The sequence below is a fragment of the Oryzias latipes genome, chromosome 19 (assembly GCF_053564925.1).
Source record: "Oryzias latipes strain Hd-rR chromosome 19, Olatipes_Hd-rR_3.1".
Taxonomy (NCBI): Eukaryota; Metazoa; Chordata; class Actinopteri; order Beloniformes; family Adrianichthyidae; genus Oryzias; species Oryzias latipes.
The window spans coordinates 16,586,485-16,599,499 of NC_136255.1; the positions used below are offsets into that span (position 1 = coordinate 16,586,485).

The 13,015-nt window shown below is 36.6% G+C and overlaps 2 protein-coding genes across 2 annotated transcripts in view; one reads left to right on the top strand and one right to left on the bottom strand.

Moving 5' to 3' along the window:
• Window positions 1-6,826, top strand: part of LOC101159228 (SPARC (osteonectin), cwcv and kazal like domains proteoglycan 2) — a 39,534-nt gene extending 32,708 nt beyond the window's left edge. The window contains exons 4-10 of the mRNA XM_011488237.4: window positions 166-274; window positions 741-849; window positions 1,986-2,108; window positions 2,217-2,435; window positions 3,834-3,896; window positions 4,497-4,634; window positions 5,552-6,826. Of these exons, the coding sequence (XP_011486539.1) occupies window positions 166-274; window positions 741-849; window positions 1,986-2,108; window positions 2,217-2,435; window positions 3,834-3,896; window positions 4,497-4,634; window positions 5,552-5,697 (907 nt within the window). The 3' untranslated portion in view covers window positions 5,698-6,826. The remainder of the gene's footprint in view (window positions 1-165; window positions 275-740; window positions 850-1,985; window positions 2,109-2,216; window positions 2,436-3,833; window positions 3,897-4,496; window positions 4,635-5,551) is intronic.
• A 407-nt stretch (window positions 6,827-7,233) lies between these two features.
• sar1aa (secretion associated, Ras related GTPase 1Aa) lies at window positions 7,234-11,591 on the bottom strand. Its single transcript, XM_004080416.5, has 7 exons — window positions 11,508-11,591; window positions 10,773-10,845; window positions 10,526-10,645; window positions 10,107-10,172; window positions 9,157-9,260; window positions 8,958-9,089; window positions 7,234-8,879 (listed from the first exon to the last, which is right to left on the bottom strand). Exons 2-7 carry the CDS (start codon window positions 10,828-10,830, stop codon window positions 8,763-8,765), a joined length of 597 nt encoding a protein of 198 aa, XP_004080464.1. The 5' UTR covers window positions 10,831-10,845; window positions 11,508-11,591; the 3' UTR covers window positions 7,234-8,762.
• Between the last annotated feature and the right edge of the window lie 1,424 nt (window positions 11,592-13,015).

Sequence of the window (13,015 nt, forward strand, 5' to 3'; positions counted from 1 at the left end):
GTTAGCCATGTTTAGGTGCCATGTCAGCACTTAAATGTGCACTATCAGAAGCATTTGTGGAGGAAAAAGTAATCTATAGCAGTTTTATCCATGGTACAATATTTCAGAGAGCTATTTTTCTTTGTTTTTCTTCTTAAATTTAACTTTTTTTTTCATCTTGTGCAGAATCAAACAATCAGAGCAGCTGGAACGGCATGAAAGCAACTGTGCGCCTTGTGCTGAGGCTGCTTCCTCTCCTGTATGTGGCTCTGATGGACACAACTATGCTTCACAGGTAACCAAAGAAAAAACTTCTTTCATCTTCTTTCGTCAGGTTACTGAAATGTTTCACCTCAAAACGAAAACCAAAAAAAAAAACCCAACAGAGTGGACAAGTCATTTCAAATAATGAGAGGGGGCCAATCAAGTACTGTTTCATGCTGCGTTGACACGGATGCAGGCGCAGCAGGGCGGCGCAGTTCATCACCGCTCACTGGAGGACAAGTGCCACTGCTTGGAGCAGCGCTGTGATTAATGACGAACGTTGTTTCCAACTGCATCACTGTTGACCAATCCATATTCAGGGTTCTTATTGATTTATATACAGTTTTTAATTTTGACCTTGCACGAGGAGACAGTGGGATATGACAGCTCAGTCTGGCTGCCTTTCTCTAAGTGCACTGTTTCATCTGAATGGGTAATCTTTCTCCCACGGTCACCCTCATAAATACTTTAGCTGCCTTGCTTGTCCTCTCTTACAGTGCAAGTTGGAGCTGCAAGCTTGCCTCACGGGCAAAGACCTGAGCATCATGTGCACCGGATTCTGCCCCTGCGTGACGTCCTCCCTTTCAAATTCTGACACGAAACGAGGCAAGTTTAGGTTTTGGTAGTCAACCTATCCGTTATCATATCATCATCCCTTTAATGAGTCCAGCTTTTCCAAAAAAACAAACAAAAGAAAAGCTGCAGGACATGATTCCGGTTTAGAACTAATCCAGTCAATGCCTGTTGGGATCAATGCTGACCTTTTGCAGAGATTATTGTTGGCTGAATGTCCCTATGTGGTTAACTGCTCTTTCAATCGTGTAGTAATTAATTATTTAAAGTGTACACCATCTATCAATGGAGCAAAACACTATTGATTGTTTGTGCTTTTGGGAATACAAAAATGTCAACTGACAAAATATTTCTCTTGTTTTTCATCTGCAGTTGTTATTTAATTTATTTGGAGCTTTTTTAATTCCTTAAAGTCCCATTCTGATCGTTGTTTGATCTATTTTTAATGCATTCCCAGTGATTTTTTCATTATGATTTTTTTTCGTTTTTAGCCCCCAAAAAAGTGTTGTTTTCTAGAACATAGTTTCTAGAGAGCCACAACCTCGCCCCTATTCCCCTCCCCATTGCTGAGAGCTCTCTGTTTACGTGCTCTCCTGCTAGTTTACAACACCTCACACTCCCAACCTGACATTACCGGTGCAACAAAAATGGTGAGTAATATTGGAGCTTCCAAGGCGTACAGTTTAGAGCCAGATACCAGCTCAGGCGGGTAAAACAAAGACGTACATGGATGTAGTCGTCTACAAGTGGATGCATCAGAATGGAGTAGAGCAGAGAGCTTGTGCCCCACCCACCATATTTTCTATGTCACAAATTTAATCTTTTTCAAACTGCATTTTTTCATCTGCTCCCAATTCACAATAATTTGAATACAGAAAAATTCTAGAAATGCAATTTTAGCTTAACTTTCTTTGTATATGTTGTCCATCATCAGAAAAACGCCACAAAAACACACAAAAAACATAATTTTCACTGGCGTGGTTCTTTAAATTTAAAATTGATCTAATCCTTTCTTTAATTTTCCTAAATGAGTCAGGACTTCTTCATGAAAAAGTAGGTCTGAAACTGAAATTAGCAGTGAGTTGTTTTCTGCCTTTAGTGGAATAGAGTCATGTTTGTGTCAAGTGTCCAGTGGCAGAATTGTTCAGCCGTGGAATCTCCTGTTCCAGCTGAGAGCTGCACCGGCCAGGACCTGGCAGACCTGGGTGACCGCCTGAGAGACTGGTTCCAACTCCTTCATGGAAACGCAAAGCAGAATAAGTCTGGCCAACCCGGAACCGGCACTGTTTCTGGTGGGAAAACAAGTCTCTGCACTTTTTGACCTCACAACAATCTCTTTATATCAGCTGTTTACATAAGAAATACTGGACAGATAATAATTGTGTGACTTTTACTGATAGTGCTGGAGAGGAGCCTCATCGCGAGCTGCAAGGACTCCATTGGCTGGATGTTTTCAAAGCTGGACACCAACAGTGACCTGTATCTAGACCAAGCCGAGCTGGCTGCTATTAACCTGGAAAAATACGAAGTCTGCATCCGACCCTTCTTCCACTCGTGTGACAGCTACAAGGACGGAAAGGTCTCCACAGCCGAGTGGTGCCTCTGCTTCTGGAGAGAAAGTGAGTGAAGGGATTTCCACTGAAAGTGCAGCATCTATTTTGAGTTAGAAGTCTTAATGGATGAGATAAAAGCACGACTACATCAGAAAGAATTGCAAAGGGGGATGCACTGGCATTAACCTCCTCCACTTGCTACTCCAAGAGCAGAACAAAATAATTTTATATTCAGCAAATACGAACATACATTTTTTTTTAAGTAGCAAAAACTGCTTTATGTAGTTGAGATTCAAACAAAATGTGACCATATAATGGACCCAGCTGAATTAAGATGTAAATTATTTATGTTCTTGAAAGCAAAATTGGCCAAAAAATAGTTTACTTTTACTCCTCCTGAAACTGTATTTGTATGTCCCTGATAGTAAACGTTATGTAAATCAAGTACTTTTTATCCATCACATTCTGATTTTGCAGGTTTATATAGTTAAAGTCTTGTATTTGCAAAAGACTACAAAATAAAGCAGATCTTATCTCTTCAGCTCTTACATGTCTTTGCAAATGAAAACAACTTCCTCCTACAATGCAGGCTTTGACTAAACTCATTTTATGTCCTTGACTTGAATGTAGGACGGGTTTGCAAATCAATTTCTGTCTACTAATTCTCCAAGGAAGAAGCCACGAATTGATTTGTGCAGCTGTCAAAACAGCTTTCTCCGGGTGTTTTTTGCGGCTCCAGAGCACCGCTGGAGGATCTTTTCTCCCTCTGCTAGGATTTTGTTTTTTTATAGCTGAATATTTAAAACAAAATTTATAACAGGTTGATTATTATTTAACAAAGACTGAAATAAACGTCAATGAATTGATCCCAAATGCGGAGAGAAATAGCTTATTTGTGGATCTACAATCTTCATTTTCTGTTTCATTATTTATTGTAATTAAGCGTTTCCATGGAAACACCTACATATGTGCTGTATCTGCACCATTTGACCTTTACCAAATAAATACAGGATGAGTTTGTAGGTAACCCCATTTGATCACTGCATTGATCCAGAGTTTAACCTGCACACAATAGATCAAAGTGACTAGTTCATCAATGCTTTGTCAAATGAGGAAGAAGTAAACAAAACTGCTTATTTCTGCTAATTTTGTTTATGTCTCAAGATATGTCTATGAAGATCCACAATTCATTTGAAAAGATATATTACCTTTAGGTTCAATAAAAAGTCTTTTGTTTTTATTCTGTGTTCTCCAAAGATGCTTCTCATTTCCTTCTCAGACTTCCTCCATGTCCTTTCATCTCAGCTCTCAATCAATCACACACCATGGCGATGAAACAGAAGACTTTTTAAACAGATCAATATGAGCAAAAAGTATAATTATGACGAGTACTGATTGAGATAAAGTTTGAGGGAGCACTTTTGTCCGTCATCACTTTTTTTTTTTTTGCTTTGATTCCCGCAGAGCCGCCGTGCCTCGCTGAGCTGGAGAGGATCCAAGTGCAGGAGGCGGCCAAGAAGAAGCCCGGTGAATACTCTTTTTTATTTATTTTTTTGTTTTTGTTTACATCGCCTGACGTTTGCAATGCATTTATAAATGCTACACGTACCAATCAAAAGCTCTTTCAGAGCATAACTCATCTCTTTTTTGTAGCTCTGATTCTTTTCAAAGCCGTGTCAGGCTGTATATACGGGTGTGTCAACCTTTTACTCCCTTTCCAGGTTGATCTTTTCCAACAAAGTCCCTGGAAATTCAGAGAAGAAACCTGGGGGGGCTCATTAAAGAAATCAGACTCAAAGTGAGGGGTTAAAGAGGGCTTTTCTTCCATCCCTGAGGCTCACTAATCTGACCTCTTGTGTTTTCTCTGTGGGTGGGTGTGAGGGTTATTGAAGTTCTGAAGTTTTTGACAAAAGTGTCCTTGAGGAAGGAACGTGTTATTTTTGCACCGCTGGGAAATCCTCCGCATTAACTTCCTGTATGAAAACACATCCCCCAACAGGATTTCAAATTCACAATGTTTTTTATGCCCAAAAGTTATGAAATTCTTGCTTATCTCAGGCCTCAGCATGAGGCACAACCACACCGTGTTGGTGAAAGAAGCATATTTGAGTCTGAGCGTTTTTGCAGGGATCTACATCCCCAGCTGCGATGAGGACGGCTACTATAGAAAAGTGCAGTGCGACCAGAGCCGAGGGGAGTGCTGGTGTGTCGACCAGCACGGTGGAGAGATTATGGGCTCTAGAATCCACGGCAACCCCGACTGTGGTAAGAAGATGGCCTTGCGGCGCTCAAAATGGCTTGCATCGAAGAGCTGAGCAGCAAAAAAAAAAAAATGCAAGACGCTGCTCCATTTTCCTCTCAAACTGTTTAGAAAAAAGACCTTCACTTGGTGTTTCAGTCTTTATTCGTTAAATAAATAAGTCGTCTTTTATCCTCTTTTAATGTTCGTGTTTGTAAAAAAAAAAGGACCCAAGGCTTCAACAAAAGAGGCAATCATTCTCCCACAATGCACTTACTTAATGTGCCGGTGGTGTCAAATTTGCAGTCTGGCCCTTTGCTCCGTTACTTAAAGACTTCAGTGGGAAGTAAATTTGCATAATGAAAGATTAGTGGCCAGTTTGACAGGCCAGAAAGAAGGAATGACACTCTGCCTGAACTCCAGCAGTATCGACCAATCAGTGCATACTGAAAAAGAAAAACATTTTGAATAAAAAGTGACAAGAATTGCTTTGGAAAAGCTTTTTATGCTAAAATGTCACTGGTCTACCTTCGTTTATTTATTAATCTATGACTCATTTTTAAGAAAGAACTATAAAACCTGATATTTCTAAAGGTGATTTGACATTTACATTCTATTTATCTCATGGGTTTGAATGAATAATTTAAAAACGTGTGTCTGCTCTAAGTATTGTGAGCCTCATCCAACAAGTCTTTACACTTTAACATTTACAAACTTGTAAATCATTTAACTATGTATTTTTGAAGCTCACTGCTTTCTGTCTCGCAGCAGAAAATTCTCAAAAAAATTGTTTATTTTCCAAAGTCTGTTTGTCAGAATAGGGACTTTTTTTTCTTTACACCTTTGAGTCAGCTATTTTTTGTAAAAATCACAAGTAAGAAAAATAGAAAGAAAGATTTATTTAGCTTTTTCTTGGTGATAATATGTTTATTTGTACCTTCAGATGAAGTGGCTGGATATTCTGGGGATTTTGGGAGCGGAGTCGGATGGGAGGATGAAGAGGAGAAGGAGGCAGAAGACATTGGGGAGGAGGCCGAGGAGGAAGAGGAGGAGGAAGTTGATGCAGACGATGGAGGATACATCTGGTAGAACTAGTATGAGAGCAAGCTGCCTTGGAAATTATTGGCTCTTTTCATAAGGAAAAAACCGTTTTAGGAGTCAGATTGCGACAGGATCAGGAGCTCCTGTGGTCTCGGCATTGAGATGATGCCCTTATTTTGTTTGTTTCTTACTTTCTTTGTCGGCTGTTTATCGCTTTATTTAATTGTCTGTTTCTAAAGGAATAAAATGTGTGTTTTTATGCGAAGAAAAGACAAAAACATCCGAGGTTTGCACCAAGATAGCTTCAATTCATTCAAATTTCTACCTTGTCTTTTCACAATTCATCCATATGGAGATTACGAGTAATTTTGTGTTTTACCATGATGCTTTGTAGTGGGATTTCCATTCAAATGAACAGTTTGACACTTTTCCTGATGGGATTATAATTTATTTTAGGGGCGACAGATTCAGCCCCGTTTGGGGTTAAATATGGGATGAAGACATTCAGATTAAAAACAGATGTTGAAATGCTGTGAATGATGCTTCAACCTGGATGGTTCAACTCTTTGAACCGTTTGAAACCTGAATTTTCTGCTTTCTTCAAAGTCTTTGCTGCCTCTCTGTGGCCGCTGGGGTCAACACTCTTTGATAAGTTACAAATATTCTAATTGATTTGAGCAAATAAGCATTTTGGCTAAAATGTCAAACTGTTTTTAAAGCAAATCAGTGCATTTCACACCATGTATGTAAATATCATTTGGTGTAAAAAGAACTGCAAAGTCAGCAAAGGTTATTTTAAAAAGTTCAAAGTTCTGCTTTTAGGGTCCAGGTTCACCACAGCTCACAGCAGATTGGTTTCTGGTAACTTAAGAGGAAGTGCGTGCAAACTCTGTCCTTTCACATTAAAAGTCGCAACCCGTTGCTTATTCTGAAACCTTATCAAGAATGTGCCACAAGTTTTCATTTTTGAGTTAGAAACTGTAACTGTACTATGTGTTTATTATTACTTGAAGTTTTGTGTACTTGAATTTACTGGGGATTTTATTTTCCAAAAAAATATTGTTTCCAAGTCTTTACTCATGCTATTGATAGGCCAAATGTTTGTTTCTAGTATTGCATGTTAGTAAGAATGTACTTCTATGCTGAGCACTTTACTAATAAAGGCGTTGCAGCCAAATTACATGTTTATTCATTCAATTTTTGTTATATTTTGATAACATTTGCAGAGTTTTGGAGATAAAAGAAAGCAGGTCTGAGCATTCCTGTTCCTTATGCTAAAGACATTTAGAATCCATAATATATATTTATATGATGTATTTGCCAAAATAATGAAAAATTAGGATTCAATTGTAGAAGCTTTTCTTAGCAGTGCATTAAAAAAGCGTACTTGTTGTTGAGCATCTCAAAAGACTAAAATTAGATGTTATCATACTAAATCACGTTTTTTTTCTTGCCTCAGACTTATCAATTACTTTACAAAAAATACTTTTTGGATATTTGTAGCTTGAGATAAAACATCAAAACTGAATATTTTATTTTCTAAACTCTTGTTTCATTTTTACAAAAAGACTTCAAATTAATGTCCCATTAAAAAAACGTTTTTATTTATTTATTTTTGACTGAAATGAATGAAACACAGCAACTACATTACAGACAGGTTTTATTAGACTTGCTTTGTTTTAGCTGCACCAAACTTGATCAATCCTTTATACACAATAAAATATATACTACTTTAGCAAATATTGCAGAAAACTTGAACGAAAAAGGAACATCAAATACTACAGTGCATCTTAATAAATATACTCTCGTATAAAAACAGCACAATAAGCTTCTCTCTGATATAAATATAACCCTGCACATAAACCTACAAACAAATGGTACCCTGTTAATACAAAAGTAAAAAAAAAACACAAAAGAAATATACAAATGTTGCATATTTTTCTTGTATTTCTTTCCATTGCAAGTTATAATTTAAGCAGGTTATCTTAAATATGTGTATATTTTTATGCATAAACCCTGAAAAAAAACACTTAGTCCATTTATTTTGAACTTCTGCTTATGTTTAAAAGTGCACTCTCCCATCTCTTTAGATGATCAAAAAGTACATTAGCAGCTTGAACATCTTGTTTGTGCTGGAAAGCAGACCTACTAAAAGAGTATTCCTGTGTTATATCTACTCACATCTCCTGTTTAAAAAGAGATGTTCAAATATGCAACGAGATGTGACAGGTTCTTGTTTTGGAAAAGTCTAACGAGACGGATTGAATAAGAATGACATATATTTTTATGGTTCTCACAACAGTGGAGATGTCTGTTACAGCACAGCTGGCCATTCTAGTTTATTGCTTCCTGACATTTTAAATGCCAGTCATAATTTCAGCTTTTATGATTGGGTGAAACGGGGACGCTCGCACAGACAGCAGAATCGGCAGGAACGACTCATCCTTCAAATCCGCAATGAACACCTCAAAGTCAAAAATAATTAGGACGTGTTCCAAATGCATTTGAAGGTAGCTGCCTGCATCAAAGGAGCTCCGCATGTTCCGAACACAATGGGGCCAAAGATTTCATACCTCAAGACACATAAATCAATGTACCTGTGCTTTTGTTTGAAATTTAGATATTTTTAATGAGAATTAAATTTGATGTCAATTTGGCTTTTTCCTCACTAAGTGTTATTTCAATTTCTTATCGAGTAAATAACAAACATGTTTGGCTTGTTTGCCTAAAAGGCAGTCTGTTTATTAATCATTTGAATCAACTAAAGTTAGTTCATCATCATCGCTAGTTATTCGACATTCGTATTTTATTTATTTATAACATAGCAGTCTTAATTAGAAGTTAAATTAACATTAATTCACTCAGTCCTTACATGTCAGCTCTAATTAGCTAATAAATCTATACTTTTCTGCAACAAAGCCCAGTTCCTCATTCATCCAAAAAGCGTTTATGATTAGCTAAAAATACGCCGTTCTTTTTTGTTGTTTTTTTCACTTTAATAACACTTTTAGGTAACTGTTTTCACAATTTGCAACAATTGTCCCTAAAACCTGCTCAGGTTTACAATCTTTGTTGTGGTTCTTTGTAAAGCTCTTTAGCTGAGCGTCTCCGTGTCAGTCAATGTACTGCGATAACCACCTGAACCCTTCCCCGTAGCCCTGCCTTTTCAGCACGCTGCACATGAACACCTCCAGCGGGCGAGCATTCAGATCCTTCCTGGGGATGTTTCCCTGTTGATAAAAAAGAGAAGATTTAAGAAGAAAAAAACTACGTATCCTGCCATATGTCTGTGATCCTGACATGCTGACCTTTCCAGTGACTTGACCATCCAGAGCAAATGCTCCTCTCAGTCCTCCCTCACTGATGGCCTCTGGACGGTCAATTTTATTGCCCAACACTAGGACAGGAACATCCTCGATGGTCTCATCTCCAAGAAGAGCCTAAAAAATAAACACATTTTAGGTCTATTTAATAGTTCAGACATTTGAATGTTATATTTCATCTTACATCTAGCTCAACTTTTGATTCTGGAAGTCGATCGTGATCCGCACAATCCACAAGAAAGACCACTCCATTCACTGCAGGCAGGTAGTTTTTCCAAACTCTCCGAGCTGCAAACAAATAAAAATGAAACAGTTTTTTGGGTCACAGCTTAAGAATAAATGATCAGTTTTTCATTAGATGTCACTTCCAACTTAATTAAAGCCAAATAACATAAATGTGTTGGGTTCTGCATGATAGGTTTGGGGCTTTTTGCATCTTTAGCAACCTCACCATGTTTTCAATATTACATATCCAAATCCACAATCCTAAAAGAATACATTTTTTACTCTGTAGTTATCATTTTAAGGAAATGTTTAGAGTAAAATTAAAAGCAGAACGGCATGAAAACTACACCTCAATGAGTTCACCTACAGCAATTCCTTCTGCCATTAAAAATATGGAGCAATGACGGAGCATATAACATGTTTTTCTCACATTGTGCTACCCCACTCAGCTCACGTTCACTACTCTCAAGGTCGACCTGCGTTTCAAATCTCAGTATGAAAGGTTTTGATCTCTCAGCAGCCATCACCTGTAATTTATGTGAAAAAAGCATAAAGGGGCCTTTAGAGACACCTTGTGGCAGCATCAGATCTTTGATCTCAAGATTTGTTTGCTGTCAAGATGTCAGAACGCCTGCACAAAGACTACTAAATCAGCTATGAAGTTTGAATTGTTATGCTTTAATGCCCTACATTTGACAATTAGTGTATAAAAATACATGAACACTTTTTTTATGTTGAGACTGAAAGAATTTGGCTCAAAATGAAGTAAGGAGGTGGGTTCAAAACATTTAGTCTTGTCATTTCTGTTCTAAATAACATTTTTTAAAATTTCAGTTGTGTAAGTTGCTTAAAGTTAAAGTTTTTTCTGGAGCGTATAATTTTGTCTTCACCTGTGAAGACAAATCTCACCTTGTACATGTCCACCCAGGTCAAACGTGGTAAATGTCATTCCACCGATTGTCAATTCCTCAGACGCTTTGAGAAAAGAAAAATAAATCATAGAAGACTTTTAAATGCCTCTCAAGTGCGAGAAAGGCTAGGAACATGGGATTTAGCAAAAAATAACATGATCCCTACTATACTATCCCCTAACAGGTTGGACTAACACCTACAGGTTGGACAAACATAATGCTAGAGACAAAATAATCTAAAATTTAGCACCAACAAAAGAAGACATTTGTTACAAAAACCTGTTACCAGTCTAAGCAAAATATATTTTTAGGAGTGTGTGAGCAGTGTGTGTGATTTTTCTTTATAAAAGTGTTATGACAAAAATGGGAACCCTGATATACAACAGGGGGGGATCACAGATAATTCAAAGTTATTACTTGGATGCAGAGTTGGAACATGCTGGCCAAGTCGGTCATCTTTGAGCATGTGCAATAGAGTTGTTTTACCCGCATTGTCCAGACCAAGAAACACCAGCTTCCCGCTCTTTTTGTAGAGCCCTGAAGGAAGTCAGAAAAGAGAAAAGTCTACTTTTAAAAATATATGTGATTTGTGTTTTTTTTTGTATTTTCTTCCCACTTGAACATTGTTTATTTGATTGTTTTATTTAGCTCAAAAATTACTCACCTAAGAATTGTAAAACACTACTAAATCCCCTGTAGATCCAGTCAAAAATAAATGACATGTTGTCAGTTTCTGCCTGAAACAAGACAAGCAGCTCATCACAACTCATACTATTATAATAAAACATAATTTATTCACAGAAAAACATCCTAGGAAATCCTTTGATTGATTTCATTCACAGTTAGTAAGTACATATTCAAAATATAAGATCTTTAAGGATTATTCTGTAACTTTTGTAGACTATTTAAAATACAAAAGTGTCTTAATTAAATATTCAGCTACAATAACAGCAGTCCCTTCCTTTTTTTCCTTCCAGTTTCCATTAGCTCAGCTGGTTCAGGTATTGGGAAGGTCGGATTAATTTCCTTTTCCTGGCACATCTGAGAAATAATTCACTATGTTTGCTAGTTTGAAAAGTTCAAAACACTGACATTAAAACAGGTAAAATAACAGAGTGTTAACTTTACATCCTGTGTGCAGCTTTTTCCTTTAGATGTTTATAAGACTAACCAGCTATATTAATAAGCAGACGCGTCTGCAGGCTATATGCGAGAAAGCAATGGCTATATGGCAAGCTAGCATTGGCATTTTAGCTTGTGTTAAACATCTAACCTCGTTAAGAAATCATTCCAGAGTGAGACAACATACTGGTTGATAACCAGTCTGTTTACTCGGTAATATGAGGTGTTAGTAGTGGAAAATGTCGTTAGAAGAATTCCTCCTGTTTCGCTCACTTACCTACAGCCTTCTCGGTGGTGTCAATGATCTCCTAGGAAACACACGTCTTCTTCTTCTTTGTGCTTCAAACTGGAGCGTCTTTCGGGTGACCAGTGAGTAGCAGCGCCCCCCTCCGGTAAACTCCGGTAAAGTTTAAGCGCCTTAATCATTTCATCCTTCTCAGACATTTTGAGTTTTATCCTATGATTTAAAAAAGCAAAAACGAATTTTTAACAACTAAATTTTAAGAATTTTCTGATTTTTTTTGTTTTTAGCTTTGAATTATTATACACTTGACAGAAATAATTATCCCCATCTTTTGCAGTAAACACGTTTGTCATGAAAAATTAGTGATTCAACCAGAAATTTAAACTACAAGTAATGTAATATCGAGGCTACTGCAGCTAATAAGGAAATTCAAACCTACAGAAACACGTTGTAGAATAGACTGTTTTTTTTCTGTAAGGATTTTGTTGCTTTCAGTTAACAATGATTGACCTTTTGACCCTTCCCTAATGCTTTTCTGCATCAACCTGCAGACACACCCCTGTAGCTCACATTGTACTTCAGAAAAAAACAATTACAAGCAGATCCTGCTTCTGCAGCAGGGTTCGAACACAATTGATCCACAAAGGGAGAAGTCCTAAGAGTCGTAGTTAGCCCCTTGAGAGAACAAAAAGGAGATTTGTATCACTCGGGGCCACTCTGTGTCTTTTTCTTAAGAGGTCCAGTGACTAATGGAAAGCTAATTCTCTGTATAACCAAAACTGCTGAGTTTGAAGCTTTCATAAAATACTGTTAATCTTTGAAATTGTTGTTTCTTTTTTTTTAGCTTAATCTTCTTCTGAATAAAAGACTTCTGCACGAGAGACATTGTGGGCTTCTTCTTTGGCTATTTTATATTTAAATTAAATAAATCTCATAAGAAATGAAAACGGTCAAAAGTTCTAATTTATTGATTTAATTCAAGCAACAAAAATGAAGCAAAGAATTAATGAAAAAAGTACATGGATGTATACAATCTATTTAAGATGTAACCATATTAGTAGTTTTTAAATAGCAGTTAATTTATAAATGATTGATCTTTTTAATGGCCAAAAGCTAACTGTGTAATCTATAAAACATCTTTGGGGTTAATTATATATTTATTTTATTTGAACAAAGCTAGAAATGTGCAATAATGCCACTTTTTTTAATTTTTTAAGTTGGTTTGGAATCCTTTGATGGAATATATGGAAATGCATTTTACAAATGTAAATTCACTATGAATTTCACATTTCAGGCTTGCAATTTGAAAATGATTTTTGCAATTTTGAATTCAATAGAAAAATATATGTTAAACTTAGATTTAAAAAAAAGTAACATTTCTAATAAAAACTAAATCAATTGTATGAAATTGCCATGGGCTTTTGTTACCACAATTTTAATGAAAATACACTTTGCAATTTATAATTCATCGTTAAAAAAATTGACATTTCATTTATTTGTTTGTTTTAAATTCAACCTAAAGTTCCCCCCATCTGTAAAGC

Bases quoted from the DNA above. Each gene is read 5' to 3' on its own strand.
- sar1aa (XM_004080416.5), bottom strand. From the start codon at position 10,830: ATGTCATTTATTTTTGACTGGATCTACAGGGGATTTAGTAGTGTTTTA. The intron at 10,173-10,525 runs GTAATAACTTTG...CTTTTCTCAAAG, and splicing joins TGTTCCAACTCTGCATCCAA to CGTCTGAGGAATTGACAATC. The intron at 8,880-8,957 runs GTCAGCATGTCA...TTTTATCAACAG, and splicing joins ATGGTCAAGTCACTGGAAAG to GGAAACATCCCCAGGAAGGA.